We start from the raw sequence: 17,129 nt of genomic DNA, 5'->3' as shown, positions 1-17,129 counted from the left end.
TAGTTTTTACTTTGACGTTTTTTTTTTTCACTCGTAAAAATAATGATGTATTACACGGAAAACACAGAGTTGCATGTCATAAAGTATGGTTATTATCTAGGACTATTTTATAATCTCAGATGTTTGGAGAGAAATTTTGAATGGGTAATCTCGCTTTTTAATTACGGATTGGGAGTTAAGCATGAAAAAGAAGATCATCTACTTATATAGTATGTGAACGTACTATTACACTCTATAATTTCAATGTTGTTCTACTTTCTAATGCTCAATCTCGAAGTCATAAATTTGCAGCTTTTCGATCCATGGGGCAATTTGTTCTTCCGGATGCTTTAACTAGAGTAACCGTCTCAATGCTGCATGGTATGTTCTTAACTCAACGCACTGGACGCACTCAACCACAGCTAGCAGTTCCCGTCTGGTCACGTAGTAATTCATTTCGGACTTCCCGAAGATTTTGATGTTATATGCGATGATTTTTTCTTTCCATTAATGATCTGTGACAGTACTCCTCCTATTCCGCATGTGCTAACGTCTGTATCTACAACGAACTCTTCTTCCGCGACCGGATACGCCAACATATATATGTATATTTATTTCGTTCCATAGTGAAGCCAAGCTAACATAGGTGCAGCACAAAGAAGGTATCTCAGTTGCTGGAATTGTGCTTCTTTCAAGTTTTCCAGATAGTCGTTAAAATTTTGACCGATAATGATGGGGTCATTTATACAGACCAAACATTTTTTCCAGTGGAGTCCCCTTAGCACACGCTCCATCAGGCACTCAAAGGTTTGCGATGCGATCCAAATCAGAATGGTATCACTGAAAACTGACACAACCCATCTCCTAAGCTGAAGGCTGCCTTCTCACGATCGCAATCCTCAATTTCCACCTGCCAGTAACCACTTTTTAAATCAAGCGTGGAAAACGATATCGCACCGGATAAAGGTTCGAAAGGGGCATTTATTTCGTGACTTAATTTTGCTTTCTATAATCTACAAAAACCCTGGTGCTATACTACTATCTCTTTTTTTAACCAACACAACCGGTGAACTCTACGGGTTCATTTATGGATCATTAACTCCACTTTGCTGCATATCTTGGATTATTTGATTTGTTTCTTTGCGCTTTGCCAGTGGAACTCGACGTGGAACTTGACGAAGTGTCTCTGCATATTTTATGTGCACAATCACCGTGGACTATGTAATCTTATTTCTCTTCTTTTAGTCCCTCTAGCCCTCTTACTTCATGCAACTAAGTCCTTATGAAGTTGGGGGTTTTTTCTAGCTTCCCGGAATTTTCCACTTTCCTGTTGGGGTCCATCGCAGTTTACAAAACTTTCTACAGTGCGACATTTCCCACTTACAGCTCCTTTATCCAAAATAACTGATGGCTTCAAATCATTTAGTACTCTTATTGAAACACTCGTGTCTCGTTCTCACTAGTGTTCTTCATACGTTTATGTTCGCCGTCTCCTCAGCAGATTCTATGACTCAAACTTCGCCTGTCCCAGAGTCCTTTTAACCAAATCCAAGGTACATCCGTTCAGCAGCATGATATATATGACATATCGGACTTTATTCAACAATCCCGAGTCAGGCACCAATTGTTACGAATTTGTTACGTTTCATATTCAAATAAAATGTCCCACAATAATTTCTTTGAGTTCGATCACAAGATTGGTAAATAAAAGTTACAAATTAAAGGTTATTATATAATTTGCTTGCTTTAGTGAGTCAATTTATTGCTTTAATTTTCGTTTACTCTTTTACACGTTCAACTTAGGACTGAATACCGTATGTGCGTGTACCTCTGCTTATATACATACGCTTAATAACCAAGAATGATAGAATACAAGATCGCCTTGTGTGTGTATGTATATAATTTGTTTTGTTTGGTTGTTCCCATTACTTTTGCATACTCTTCTTCTCCACAAACAAGTAATTCCCCTGCCGTTTGTTTGTTTATTAGTGGGCTCTTACGACACGGCTACTTCGGAATGCGCAATCTTGTGTACTATCATTTTTGCTTGATGCCAGCCTTGTCAAAATGATGAAGAATAAAGTATCAGTTTTCAGAAGGCGACACCTTCGATATTCAATTTGCCTTGGACAAAACTTCGTGTTTACGTATAATCTGGCAATACTGAACTACAGTTTTGGCATTTTGGTGCAAACACAATATTTAACGAATTCTGACGCACTTTTATTTTGAGTATTTTCTGAACACAAGCCTGCTGTATTTAAAAAAAGCTGTTTTCAAAATGTAAGTTTCGTATAAAGTTTCACATTTTCACACAGTTCATAAGGATTTTGTAAGTATAAAGTGGGTAAACCAGTTTTGAAAAAGTCGACGATGATTTCATTGGACATCCAGCCTTCGTCGTTCGAACTCTTCCGCAGTCGTCGATGTCGATGTTACGCCAGCGTCGACGCCGTCGTTGGCTTAGGAAAAATACAAACACAGAAAGTATACAATATAACTAGTGGGGGCAAATCAAATTGAGGGAAATTCAGATTTTCGCACACTTGTTAACTAATTGATTTTTCGCAAATTATTTTAATTTCAGAAATGTGTATTTTTTCTAATAGCGGAGTGAAAAGAACTTGAACAATTTTTTTTAGAAAAATTGTTGATAAAGAACAACTGAGGAAGAACGTCAAATAGTGTGAAAGTGGCTATTCAGACAACATATGCGTGTAGAAAGCAACCGAAAGCTACAAAAAAAATATAGGGGAGGTTCCAACTAGTCTTTCTGATTAAATATATATATCGCACAGCCTGTTTTGCAGCTTCATAGCCAGCGATGGAGTCTCCCCCAATGTTCAACAGTGTTGAGGATGAATGTCGGTATTGGAAAGAACGCGCAAAACTTTATCACAAAGAGTAGGCGTATTTTTTAACATATTTATTCGGTTTAACTTATTAACGTATATTTAATTTTTAGATGGACAGATGTGAAACAGGAATACGACGAATACGTGGAACAGTCACGACAGATGGAGGCGGAAATGGATGCTACACTTGATCAAAAACAGGGTATAATCAAAGATCTCAGATCGACACTTTCTTCACTTGAGAAGGAAAATGAATCCTTAAAGGTATGCGATGAAATCATTGCGAAATGTATTGCTTTTATATTGGAAGAGTATTGTTTCAGCTCAAATTACAGTCCCATGGCATTGAATTAGCCAATACAGAGAGACAATTGGAAAATTTGAAAAATGAACGAGATACTCTGAAAGTGTACCTGCGACAGTTGGAACAAAAGAACGATGATCTCGAAAGGGCACATCGTATACTCAACGAAAGCATTGCAGACTTTGAAAGAATGTTGGATAAAGCTTATGAAAAAAATGCACTTCTTGAAATGGAGATGGATGAAAAGGAAATGCTGCAAGAGAAGCTACAAAGACTCATGGATGAAACAAGAGGTAAAATGGGGGCGAATTCTGATTTTAATTTATAAATATGTGAATTTTGAACTGACGCGCTTTTCGCAATTCACTTAAATCACTGAGTTTTTGGTAGCATTCTACCATAAAAGTAGCATGTCTTTGCTGATTATGCATTTGCCTGATGTTATTTTCCACTATTAACGGCATACCTTCCTCTTTATAATGAAATAAACATCTGTTATTCTGTTTTTTCTGTTAAAAAATAACATTTTTCTTTGAATATCAAAATAACACCTCTTATTGGAAAACACTTTGAAATCGATTGTCGAGGCAACCGTTTCGGTTCGTAGATTTCTCTCCTTCGGGCATTGAAAGCTTAGCTTAGGAGCTTTGACATATCTAACCATTTTTCAGTAAATCCATGCCATTTTCGGCATATAAAATCCTCTTAACTATCGACTCAATGTTACCACGCCAGTCGGGTTCTCGTTTCCGGAGGACTTTCACTCCAAGAACAGGCCGTACAATTTAATGCGGAATGTTTTATGTTGTTACAAGCACAAGGACAAAAAGAAGAATTTATCTTGCGAAAAGAGCTCATCCTAAAACACATCATTTATTATTTTAATAAATTAGATATTTCTTTAACTTATGTATTTTTCTCGTTTCAGACTTAAAACAAGAACTGAATGTAAAAACGCGTAACCCGTTAAATGGTTCAGTTAGTAACTTATCAGAATCGACAACACTGTCCACAGTTGTACCAATTGGCGCTGTAAAAGACAGTGACACTACACATGATACCATCAGCCCCAATAATACCAGTCTGAATAAGACTAGCCTCAGCAATACCAGCCTTACAAATAATTTAAATAACAGCACAACAGTTATACCCAATTATGGTGAACATCATTCTTTAAAAAGTAAGATATTAGGTGTTTTACGATCTAGGAAATGTGGCATAAAATTCATAAAGTTTACAGCAAAATCCAAATTAAAAAGATCAAAAATAAGACAGAGTTAATAAATACCAATTTCTTAAAGCTGAAACACACAAACATGTTCGGCTACTTTTAAGTATAATACTGTAAATGACAATATACATAATTTACGATTAATGATAGCTCCGAAACCGAATATTTATAATGTTTGAAGATTTATCTGATTTGTGATGTAACGTAAAAAATCCATCTTTATGTGAAAATATGAAAGTTTTATCTTCAATACTTTATTTAGTTTTTAAGCAACACTGCTCAAATGTAATAACAATTGGAAATAACCACATATTTTATCTTTTATTCTTTGTACAAGATTGATTAAATGCATATTATTTAACTGCTTCTATAAGTTATTTTACATCTCAAGCTAAGTACAGAAGCTAAACGAAAAAGTAGTTGTGCTGTTTGTGTGTGTCCGTAGGCATGAATTTTCAATTTATTGTAATACTATTTTATATGTACGTAGTATTATATTGTGTATGAATATGTGCCTATAACTCAATTTTAGAAAAACCCCTTTCAGATTCAACTAATTTACTCAATGGCAACGCAATGACGCCCGGTTCTCGTACAACTGCTCTAAACATTGTTGCGGATATGCTTCGGAAATTGAATGTAAGTTCAAACTACTTATGTCTGATTATATACCTTAATGGTTTCATAGTTTATAATCCGTTCAATGTACTTATAGTAAAGCAATATGTACGCTTGCAAGTATGCTAACACAAATGTTTTCTTTGTACAAGTCTGAAAGATCTACTATGCGAAACACATTCGTTCTGTACTAACAGTTTGTATTGCATCCAATAATTTTTGTTTCCGTTCACTCTTCACTTCTTACTATCCCACTGACCATTGGAAAACGCTAACATTACTTTTTACTCTCAATATGCTTAAAACCACGCAATGCCGCATCATAGTTTCTGTGTCTTTTTTTTTTAGTTGGATAAGGCACTTTTATGCCCTCAATGTGAAAGGTTTCGTTGTATCTGTGATCGTTCCATTGCTTCTGCCAACTCTACAAGCAGCTGTGCTTCCACACCTGTGGCCGGTAGTGTAGGCCGCCTTAGACGGAGTTTTACGAGCACATTTGGCAGCACTAACTCCGTCGATACAAATGCTGCTGTGACCTCCTCTTCCACTTCCACCAACACTTCTTACGCCGAGTACGATGCAGACGTTTCTGAAGTTTCCTTGCGACGTATCGCAAGTCGTAGTAACTCGAGTCTAAATTTCGGTTCAAATATTTTTAAGCGCTTTGCAGAGCGCATGAGTGGAGGAAGTGGAAATTTCCCAAATTCAACTAAAACGCCGTTACCTGCAACAAATTCAAACATTTCGAAAGCGAATGAACTACAATAAGATCTTTACATTTTGGTGTATTTTTTATTTTGTTTTGTTTTTGTAGTTTTTTTTTTCATTTTTCCATATTCAAAATGCATTTAATACATTTTTAGTACAATAAATGTTTTATATAGAGTTTTTGGTAATTCAATCATTTAATTAATTATATTCATTTCCTATTATTTTTGATGAATGCAAAGCTGAGTGCCAGAAATTTCTAAATTCAGTGGAATTTCGACTTGTTGTATGCTTAGTCCTGCCATAAGTTCTGTTACAAGTTAAGTCCGTTATAGATATGAAATTATAATACTTTTTTTTAATGAAGTAAGCTTTATTTGATCATGTAAATATTAAAGAAAAACTTTTTAATTTTTTCATTCGAAATGGTCACCATTTGCTTTTACAGAAGCCGTCAAACGATTAGGCCATTCAGCTATTGCAGCACGTACGGTTACCATGGATATTGACATCGCTGCTCGAACCAAAGATTGTTTGAGACTCGCCAAATTTCTGTGAGGTCTTCGACAGGCCATGCTCTCCAATTCTGACCACAAACTGTAGTCCAATGGATTCAGATTTGGACTACCAGAGGGCCAATCTTCTGCGGGCCAATCCATTGCCGGATGATTTTTACCTTATGGACTGGATCGGAATCTTCCTTGAAGATCCAACGCTCCCCATTAAAGAGAGTACTGCTCAACTGCTTCACCATGCCTTCTAATACATCCTCCTGGTACACTTTTGCGCCGGTCGTAACCCCTTTTTTTTAAGTTTTAGCATAGATTTTGTCGTTTTGCTCTTTAAAGACTTCTTCAACAATGAAATTTTTCTCATCAGTAAAAATAATATTTTCAAGCTGCTTGTATCTGTCGAGTCTAATTTTCTTCAAGCGCCTTGTAAAAAGATGACCAGTTGAGCCTCGGAAGGCTTTCACGTGGAGATTATCTCTAATTAGTTTTGGCATGGATCTGGTCGATACATTCATTTCCCTGGACATGATTTTCTGCTTTCTAAGGGGCTGCACTGGTTCGAACCAGGCGAGAGCGACCAATTCTTTTTCTGTCTATCACTTCAGACATTTGGGGAAAACGATTCATCGTGCGATAAGCAAACATTCAGAAAATGTGAAGTTTTTTCAGCAATTTGTAAATCTCACTTGCACTTTTATCTCTTTTACGTAATGCAAACACTGCAATCACTAGTGGACAATGCATGCAAAATCAAAATTAACGAAATTTTTTCATTGTGAAATTTGTCACAGAATTTATGGCATGACTAAGGAATTATTTTGGTCTGGAATTTTGTTTAAGCAATGCCCCAAAAACACAAATTGAAGCCTTGCTACCTCTGTAGATCGGTATGCTGTATTAAGCATCGGTGCTGTGTTACGATCGAAAGTGATTAATATCGCTTTCTACGTTGACGTTAGCTTTTATACGCTGAAAGACGAGGGCGTAATTGCGAAAGTTGAACAGTTCGTTGTGTGGGATGATGGACGATCACTGGCATCAATTGTTGTTGTAGCTGTAATAGAAGCCTCGTCAGTGTTCGGTATATCACCGGTCGCCTTCGTCAGGCTCATATAAAGGTAGGCCCAGGAAACATGCTGTTTCGACAGGTTGGGTTCAGAGGGAGAGATGTGTTAGATGGCAGCCGGTTCTACGTTACCGGGATGACTTGGGTTTTTACCGACCAAGGGCTGTCGCCCCAGTAAACTAGCCCTGTCTAGTGAACAGAATATCACTGGCATCAATAGTTTGTTTCTGTTATCTTGGCAAGAAACCTGCGAGAATTTGACGCAGGTTCATCGACATCCAATATTTCTCCAAAATTACTATTCAAATTCAGAAAATACATCGTGGGTCCTAAAACAGTCGCACCCAATTTTTGGAAAATAAGACAAAAGTAAATCAAATTTGAGCCCAAAGCTTGTTTTATGTACATATGTTTCGATTTAAACCTTTCGCCTTTTATTGGGGCATTCACAAAGGTGTCATAAGTGTCGTTCGCAAAGTACACTAGAACTCATATTACGAATTCTCACTTAGTTAAAAATAGTTGGTTTTTGACATAAGACAATACCCGTTTTTTTCATATATAGGTACTGTAATCTCTCCTAGCGGACACCTCCCAGAAGTGGACACTTTTTTCAGTACATACCACAAATCCTTAAGAATTTTTTTATATTTTTTTCTTGAGCGGATAACTCTCTCATAACAAATATGCCAGTCCCTTAGGTGTCCGCTTAAGAGAGAGAGAGTACACTGTATTTGCTAATTTCCCCATTATGTAATCCCATATGATTTCTGCAAAGATTTCAGATCCGGAGAATATGGAGGCTACTCATCTGCCGATAAAAACCGGGCATGTTGTCGTTGCATTTATGAGCCGGGACAGCAACTTGTTGAAAGCAATATTGGTCAGTTCCAAACATCCTGGATACATGAGAAGAAACATTTTCAATAATCACTTCCTGCAAGTAATATTTTGTCTTAATTTTCACGCCTTTGACAATGTAAAGGAAGGAAGTGTTCGCGAAACCATAACAAAGTAGTATTTTAATACCTCTCAATAGTTTTTTTATTAACTGGGATTTCGGACATACATATACTTGTAGCCACATAATTAAGTCACCTAATTTTTTTACAACGTTTGTAATGCTTTTCACGGACAATTTTTTCGTTAATTTTTTTATAAAGATATGTTTCATTGTGTAACAAAAGCCATGTAAATTAAAGCTCCAAACTTTGTATAAAATTCACAAAATTTTTACAAATTTCAAAAAATCTATAAAAATTTTAAACTTATTTTATCAGACTTGACGGATTAATGACTAATTGGAAAAACGTAAAAGTGCGTGTAAAATTAGTAGGCCAAGGATGATAGATTACCAGCTATGGGCATCCGAAGCAAAATCTGATTTATATGCGAAACAAAAACAAACAATGTTGCTCCTTTGTGAAATGAGCTATAGTTAAAATGCGGTTAAATTAACACATCAGGTAACATAGAACAGTGAGCACCTTAAAGTACTTTTACACGGCATCCAGAATCGACCCCGATATACTAAACATATGCCCGACATGTGAAGGCGCCCGGGACGACATTAATCACCTTTTCACATGCCCATCAAACCCACTCTTCTAACACTCCTCTCTCTCTGGACCCAACCTGTCGAAACAGCAAGTTTCCTGGGTCTACCTTTAGATGAGCTAGACGAAGATGATTGCACTACACTGGCAGGGCAGAGCTACTGCTACAACAACAACAACAACTACCATCCAGGGTTCCAATCCCATCCAGGGCTAGTAGCATCATCCAGGACTTTTAGTATTTGCTATCAGTCAAAACTGGATATTTTTTGTTGTTTTTAAGAATAAAAAAAACAAAATTTTTCGGAATACCACCAAAGGGACACCGGCGGTATGTAAGTCTGAGTCTTTCCGGTAGTCTTGATCCGAATGTTATGGGATTTTTAAGTGATGCTTTAGCTTGACTTGGAAACTGTAATTAAGATCTCAAACTTCGACACTCATTTATCCTAAGACAATACTAATAATTAATTGTCTCTTTCCAAAATTAAATATTCTCTTCCAAAATTTATTATCATCCAAAAATTAACTAACTATTCTCTCAAAATTAATTATTTCCTCCATAATTATTTAGACTGTGTAAGTTCAGAATTTGGCAAAGATTTTGATAAAAAATCTTACATAATTGCGGTCTTCTAAATTTAGTAGCGGTCTCCGTTTTGCCATATTGACTCCAGCTTTCGAGAAATTTTCCCTTGGATTTTGTGGATTATTACACTATTGCAGTAAATGGGCGAGATATGATGCTCTAAATGAGCTTTCAGGGGCCCAAGCTCCATTCTCAAATACCGTTATCTCGCAAACTGAAGCCAACCTGACACAACGGAAGACGCCATTGAACTTAGAAGGGCCCTCTCGAAACTTTTTGCAAAAAAAAAACATGAAAATCCGAGCACAGTGTTATATGAAATGAAATATTCTCTCCCAAAATGATTTAGGTTCTCTTGTAATTAACGATTCTCTGTCAAAACTCTCTTTTCCTCTTGCAGGCGATGGAGACGAAGCTCAAGACCTATCGGGAGCATGGCCCTATCGTGCAACCACGTCAATGACAGCCACATAGTTGTAGTTCAGCAACGTTTCTCACTTCAACAACTACCACAACAACATCTACTATTTATACACACAGCATAACTGTTCAACCACTTGTAGATAATTAAGCTTGTTACCCAACGGTATCGATTAGAAACAAACAAAAAATTAGAGCGGGATTATTCATTGCTGGTATTTAGCGGTTAACAGTATTTACATACATATATACAAATATCCGTTATAATCTGCACACACCTTTGCGTACAAATGTGTATAAAAAGATTGTGTGCTAGTAATGTTGATAATAAATGGAATGCGCTGCAATGAACCACAGATGAAAATTGCAAAAAAAAGGGCAAATGTGAAGACTCGTCGAAACATGAACTGGATAAGCCTTATTACTTAATAATTGACTTTCAAAGCTTCCTTGATACTCCTCGTAAAGCAACAAATGACTATTCCTCTGAAAGGGCAGACTACCAATCACACACAACTTGCTCACAACCCAGAAAAGAACCATTCACCAACATCAAACTGCGACTGTCCGTTCTCCGTTAACGGAACGACATATGCCCAATAACTGTCACTCCAGCAGCATTCCCCAAATATTTATGGGGAATGCTTATGCTGTTATAAGAACAACAACAATGAATATTAACATTCTATGGTTCTTGAACCAACTGAAAATGAAATATCAACATTCGTTAATTTATATTATAGTCCTTGTGATGACTACAATTACTTAAAAATTAACAGTTAAATAGAAATGGGAAATGAAGTAAGTCGTTGAACGCAAAATGTGTTGTAATTCTTAAACATTCATTTAATTTTGTGTTTAGCTACATACGAGTACATATATTTACGCTAAATTACCTACAAAAGCATTATTGTAAACACGAAAGTATTTTGTTTGTAATTTGTTTTTGTTGATTCAATGCTTGTGATCAGTAACAGAAAATGAACGATTTTTACACCACATATACGAAAATTATTAATGTGAAGATAACCTATTTTTCTACAAATATTGATATACTCTGACTTCATGTACTGTATAAGTATTTATTTTGTGAAAGCAGTTAATATGAAAATTAAGCATGAAGCAGGAGAGTAAAATGTTTAATAATTGTAAGACTTCGAAAAATGAACATTTAATGTTCAAGAAACGGGCCACAAACACGCAACAAATCATAACATTTGTTTGCTGATCCAACAGATCGACATGTGGGTAGTGGAGTGGTTTGCAACAGATTGAAAGTTGACAAAAATGTTTGTTTTTCTTGCAATCGGTTACACGTGTGACGAAGTTGACGATGTTTGTCATTTCTTTTGAGTGAGAGTAGTGTACACATGAGCGAAAAAATGATAGCATTCATACTCAACACTATACATGGCAATTATTTTCTTCCCGCGCTCCATGTTTACACGGCAGCGAAGAACGTGAAATGAAAATCGTCGATCGATTCAACCGATTGTTATGATTTGTTTTGTGTTTGTGGCCCACATAACTCTGCATCTACATCTTCTACAGATTATGTTAAAAAAGCTCTGTTAAAACAGAAATGTTAGGAGGAGATCGCGAATTTCACTGTTAAAACTTATATGTCTTAAAGTCTAGGCGGACGGTGGCGTTTAATGGGATTAACGACTTAATTCGGAATTTACGCAGGAATTAAGTGCAACTAATGCGGACTTACAACTAGACTTAATTCTCATAATTTAAGTGGATTAGGGAATTTTTTTTTGGCAAAATTGCCGAAAAATAACGGTTAATAAAAAATAATGTTATATTACTTTTAAAGAGAAGAATAAGAAAGACTGGATGCAATGATAGTTTGCTCTAACACATTCGAAATTAAATTAATTGTTTTGATGTTTCGGAGCAGTTTGAGAAAATGCAATTTAAGCATTTTTTAAATAAATAATTATTTCTTAGTGTCAGGTCAACTGTTGTTGTCTGCGGTACATCTTTTACTGACAAAACTATCAAATAAGCAATCAGCTGTTCACTGATCTGAAATTACACTATTTTGATATTTCGGAGGGGTTTGAAAAATTGCAATGTACGATTTTTTTAAATAAATAATTATTTCTTAGTATCAGGCCAACTGATACCCGAATTTGTTGCTTCCAGTCAAAACAAAACTATCCAATAATCAAATCAGCTGTTCACTAATCTGCACAACAACCGTCTGTCACACTACAATTTGAATCAAAATTAACTGCGCTGGCAATCCAGATTAATGCCGCCGTCTGTCTAAACTATTCGAATTTCTTGCCAACGTTGTTATAATATTCAGCCTGTTTTTGGTAGTTAAACAACTAATTTTCATTGGCATGCGCGAATACAGCGATCTGAATTGCTTGGTGCCATTTTGAAAGTAAAATATAAATTGTCTATATAAAACAAATTCAAAACAGAAGTTTGACAGATGTTAAGACATATTTTGTCGAAGGCGCAGATGTGGGGTAAGCGACAGCTCAAGTAGCTGATTGTAGTTATTATGAGTAGTAAAGTATTAGCAATGTAAGCAGCAGAGTAAATCATTTGTGTTTAAAAATGCAAAAAGTTACTATACACTTAACTGCAAAATATGCAGCTCATCAACAACTCATTAGTAAGACAGTTTGATAATGAGCTATACTGCTACAGATAGAAGCATGAACGTATTTAGCAGTTTATATCCATTCGAATATTAGTAATGATTGCACATATTTAAAATAATATCAAGAAGACAAATACAGACACACCAGAAAAAACTTAAAGAATAATGAAATTGTTCAAAATGAAATATGTCCCCGTAAATGTATATGAATATACGAGTAAATACCTCGTCAATGATATATATATATATAATATATATAGTCGACTCGACTTGTTCGAATAATTTCGAATAGTACGAAAAAAGTTGAACACTGATGTTTAGCAAAAATTTATAAAATGGGCAAGCTAGTGCATTATTTTATTACAATATAATTTTACTTCCGCCATTGTAAATGTTTCGACGTGGCATCTTTCGTTTGGTATTACAATAAAAGACAAGCACAACTCTGGGGTCGGATAAGGTACTCTTGTTCGAAACTCGATTTGAAATCGTTATTTAGTCTAAAACACAATGACGCAATGACAATGACAGTTAAGTTGTTTTTAGAAGCAATGCTGTTCAATGGCAAGAATGATACGATACAGAATTGCGTCTTCCCTTGCGCCGTGATGTCACTACAGGAAATAAACAAACGAAAAGAAGAGGAAGAATAATAGGAAAGTATGTGGAAACTGTTAAACACAAGAAATTAAACACACACACACACATATATTTATAAAATATTGGCTCATTGGAATCCTATCAATTTTTCATGTTTATTATTTTTTAATTTAAAAATAACAAACCTTCAATTTACAATATCCATCAAGCCGTTCACTGAATATTTGGAAACAAGTTATTATTAAACAATGGTTTGTTTATTTGCTTTAATGACGTTAATCCGTTGTCAAAACTGCAAAAATTAAACTGGCGGTTGTCGGAAGGCGCCACCTATTGTATTCTGTGCGCCGTGGTTCAATGGAGCGACACACAGTACAACAGTGACAGGTGGTGGTACTGCCTTGATTGCAGCAAATGTCGCGTGATAATTTTAAAATATTAGATCGTTATGAATAAAGACGAAATTTGTGTGGCAATTCTTATTGCCTTGCAGAGAGAATGGAAAAAGATAGTAAGAAAAAAGCGTGCTTGGGTGAAGCGCGCGTGAAAGAGCGTGAAAAGACGGTACCCGCAAGCTTGTACAATCATAAAAATATCAAACTTGTTTTGATATTGTACCAGCGGCTGGCACAAGCACATACACGATCAATCGGCTAGGACAATCACTGGACGGCGCCAGCAGGCCGGTGTGGTGTATGAGCGCTTTAATGAACAAAGCTGATGCTGTCGGTTTATTTCATTCAATTCAAAACGAATATCGACAACGGTACTCATCATCCGATGTCATTTTGTATCGACTGCCCTCTAACCTCTGACATAAGTATGCACAATTTAAATATTATATAAATATAATTCATGTGTCTAGTGCTACCCATGCCGCCCATACCGCCCATTTTGCCAGCTTCATTTTTTAAGAATATATTTTCATACATATGATTTTATTTCATGCATTCATTAGTTGTTTCATAAGACGTAGTTTTTAGTTTAATACATACGACTACATATCTTTTTTTTAATTTATGCTATTTTACATACAGCAGCTAAGATTACATATTTGCCTTTCTTAAAATTAATCTGAAAAATATTTAGTTCGTTTGAGTACAAGTAAATTAATGGAAAATATTTTTGTAATGTCTTACTTTGAATTCGATAAAAATTTAAGTTTACCAACATTGCAACTACAAGTGAAAATATATAATTAAGCAGAAAATATAGTAACCTTATGTAATACGAAACAATGAATAAAGTACTATATGTATATGTTGCCTACAGAATTGGATTCACACACGATGTGTCAATAAATAGCCTCCGAATATGAACGTACATACATAATGGGTGGTCCAATTTCACGACGTTTATTTTCAAAAATAAAATAAAGTTAACACAAATCAAATCATTAGTTTTCACAGTGTCTCGTTTTTACTACAGTCTTGTTGGCTTCCAAGTTATTAGGTGGTACGAAAAGAGGCTGTGCGCGCGACGCCGAAGACCCGGACTTACATTCGGCCAAGAACTTTTATTTCAGCTATATTGCTCAAATATTTATGGGGGATGTCTTATGCTGTCAAAAACGAAAAAAGCTGATTGTGAATAACTCAAAATTACTCTGTGTAATACTTCCGATAGTGGACTCTACGTTACCGTTACGTTACAATTGAGTGGAATTTTTTATAATCCGGCTCTTTTTCCGAACTTACAACTTAACCGCGGCCAAGTTCTCAAGTCGCAAAGAAACGTTGGTGATGCTATACTAGGCGATCGGCTGCCCTGTTCTATATACATACATATATATACATGTATATGGCGCGTACACACTTTTTGGGAGTTTGGCCGAGTTTCTCCTATTCGTGGTGTGCGTCTTGATGTTGCTCCACAAATGGAGGGACCTACAGTTTGAAGCCGACTCCGAACGGCTGATATTTTTTATGAGCAGCCTTTTCATGCCAGGAGGTTTGCCATTGCCTGCTGCGTGGCGACCGCTATTAGAAAAAACTTTTTCTTAATTTTGGTGTTTTTTCCCCGAGATTCGAACCTACGTTCACTCTGAATTCCGAATGGTAGTCACGTACCAACCCATTCGGCTATTGCGGCTGTCCTGTTCTACATAAAATTAATAGCGCCAATTTGACCGCCGAGCACTAGTGGGACATGGGGGCTGAAGATACAGATCTTTCAGAACGCAACGGGATGTGTTCTGTTTACCCTAGAACACCATGTATTCTCATAGTTCAGGAGTATAAGAAAACACGATGCTCTGCAAGCAGTTTTCCTTGAGATGAAATCACAGGCACCATTTCTTCGGACGCCAGTTGGAAGACGAAAAGACTCTCAGACATGTCAGAAGTAATTCTTTTAAACCGACTGACATGGGCCAGAAACACCTCACGCAGCCACTGAAGCTGAGGGAATATCGATAGATCCTGAAAAACGTTTATCGTGAGGACAAGAATTTCGTAATCGGAAACCAATCACACACTATTGAAGAAGAAGAAGAGCCTGCGCTGATCTAAGTGTCGCGGTCGTTAACGATTATTGCTGCCTTTAAGCATTCTATGGAGATTTTAACTTCACGCTGTCGGACTTTTTTACAAAATATTTTTCGAGTTTCGTTACAATCTCGTAAGATCTTTCATAGTTCACCACGAATTAAATTTATTTGTTGACGTGGATTAACTCAGCAACATTGCATGGATGAACTTAATTCATTTTTTGGCGATGAAGCTCCATCAAGGACCAGTGGTGGTCGTAGTTCACTCCAAGACGAATTTCGTGAAGGTCGTCCAAAATCAGTTGTTGTTCCGAAAACCATTGATGCTGTGCGCGAACTGATATTGCAAGATCGTCATGTGACCTATCGTGAGATTGAGGCAATCTTAGGCATTAGTGGGACCAGCAATCATTAAATATTGCATAAACATTTGACTGTCAAAAAAATTTGTTCGCGTTGGATCCCATACAATTTGTCAATCGCTCAAAAAAAGGCTCGTGTCGATTGGTCGAAGGAAATGCTCAAAAAATACGATCGCGGGGCTTCGAAACACGTCTATGACATCGTGACAGGTGATGAATCATGGTTTTACGCGTATGAGCCCGAAAGTGAGCAGCAGTCGACTGTATGGGTGTTTCAAGATGAGCCAAATCCAACAAAAGTTGTTCGCGCACGAAGCACTTCCAAGCAAATGGCCGCCTGTTTTTTTCGGAAAAACTGGACATGTCGCAACCGCACCACTAGAACAACGCAGAACAGTAAATTCTGAGTGGTACACAACCATTTGTTTTCCAGTTGTCTTCCAAGAAATTAGGAAAACCAATCGCCAAAGATGGATCACTCTTCACCAGGACAATGCGAGCTCTCACACATCGGCTCAAACAACTGCATTTTTGAGCACCCAAAACATCGAATTAATGGGTCATCCGCCGTATAGTCCTGACTTGGCACTGAATGACTTCTTTTTATTCCCGTACGTAAAAAACAAACTGAGAGGTCAACGTTTTTCGACACCTGAAGAAGCGGTTGCGGCATTCAGAATGCATGTTTTGGTGGTACTTCATTCAGAGTGGCAAAAGTGCTTCGACAATTGGTTCAAAAGCATGAAGATCTGGAGAATATTTTGAAAAACAATAAAGTGATTTTCGATGATTAAAATTTGTTTTTGTTCTCTAATCCCGACATATAAAAGGCACCCCTCGTACTGATTTATTTTGTTAAATAAAAAAATCGGCATTTGTCATATTTTGAACTGAACATTGAAATCGCGCACTTTTATCGATCTGCAAGAAAAACATAAATTAGTTATTTCAAATTAAAAATAGCATTTTTTAATTATTTTGCTAGAACTGCAATTGTTTCTTTAGAAAACCAATTTCTTTACCACATTAGCTGTAAGCTTGGGGTCATTATCATGCATAAATAACCAGTTTAGTAGCATGGACACGAAGGAATATATACAGCGCGAGACCGCAAACTCATCTATCAAATCCCAGAAGGTTATCGTTGTTTAGCGTCTAGTTACATCCATAGCGACACAAGGATCAATTCTCAGTCCCGATTTTTGGAACATTAGT

At 36.5% G+C, this 17,129-nt stretch overlaps 1 protein-coding gene across 2 annotated transcripts; it reads left to right on the top strand.

Moving 5' to 3' along the window:
- The first annotated feature begins 2,156 nt into the window (after window positions 1-2,156).
- Window positions 2,157-5,762, top strand: LOC129240846 (nuclear distribution protein nudE homolog). Of its 2 annotated transcripts, none has more exons than XM_054876874.1 (7): window positions 2,157-2,262; window positions 2,567-2,883; window positions 2,945-3,098; window positions 3,158-3,431; window positions 4,067-4,318; window positions 4,917-5,008; window positions 5,336-5,762. In XM_054876874.1, the coding sequence occupies exons 2-7, from the start codon at window positions 2,804-2,806 to the stop codon at window positions 5,753-5,755; spliced, it is 1,272 nt and encodes a 423-aa protein (XP_054732849.1). In that variant the 5' UTR covers window positions 2,157-2,262; window positions 2,567-2,803; the 3' UTR covers window positions 5,756-5,762. The 2 variants fall into 2 exon arrangements, with proteins under 2 accessions (XP_054732849.1, XP_054732848.1); XM_054876873.1 differs by having other exon boundaries at window positions 4,902-5,008.
- Window positions 5,763-17,129: the final 11,367 nt, after the last annotated feature.

Source organism: Anastrepha obliqua, chromosome 3, assembly GCF_027943255.1.
Source record: "Anastrepha obliqua isolate idAnaObli1 chromosome 3, idAnaObli1_1.0, whole genome shotgun sequence".
NCBI lineage: Eukaryota > Metazoa > Arthropoda > Insecta > Diptera > Tephritidae > Anastrepha > Anastrepha obliqua.
This window is presented reverse-complemented; position numbering and strand designations above follow the sequence as displayed.

Coding starts and splice junctions, on each gene's coding strand:
- LOC129240846 (XM_054876873.1), top strand. CDS start 2,804: ATGGAGTCTCCCCCAATGTTCAACAGTGTTGAGGATGAATGTCGGTAT. Junction 2,884..2,944: donor GCAAAACTTTATCACAAAGA/GTAGGCGTATTT, acceptor TTTAATTTTTAG/ATGGACAGATGTGAAACAGG. Junction 3,099..3,157: donor AGGAAAATGAATCCTTAAAG/GTATGCGATGAA, acceptor GTATTGTTTCAG/CTCAAATTACAGTCCCATGG.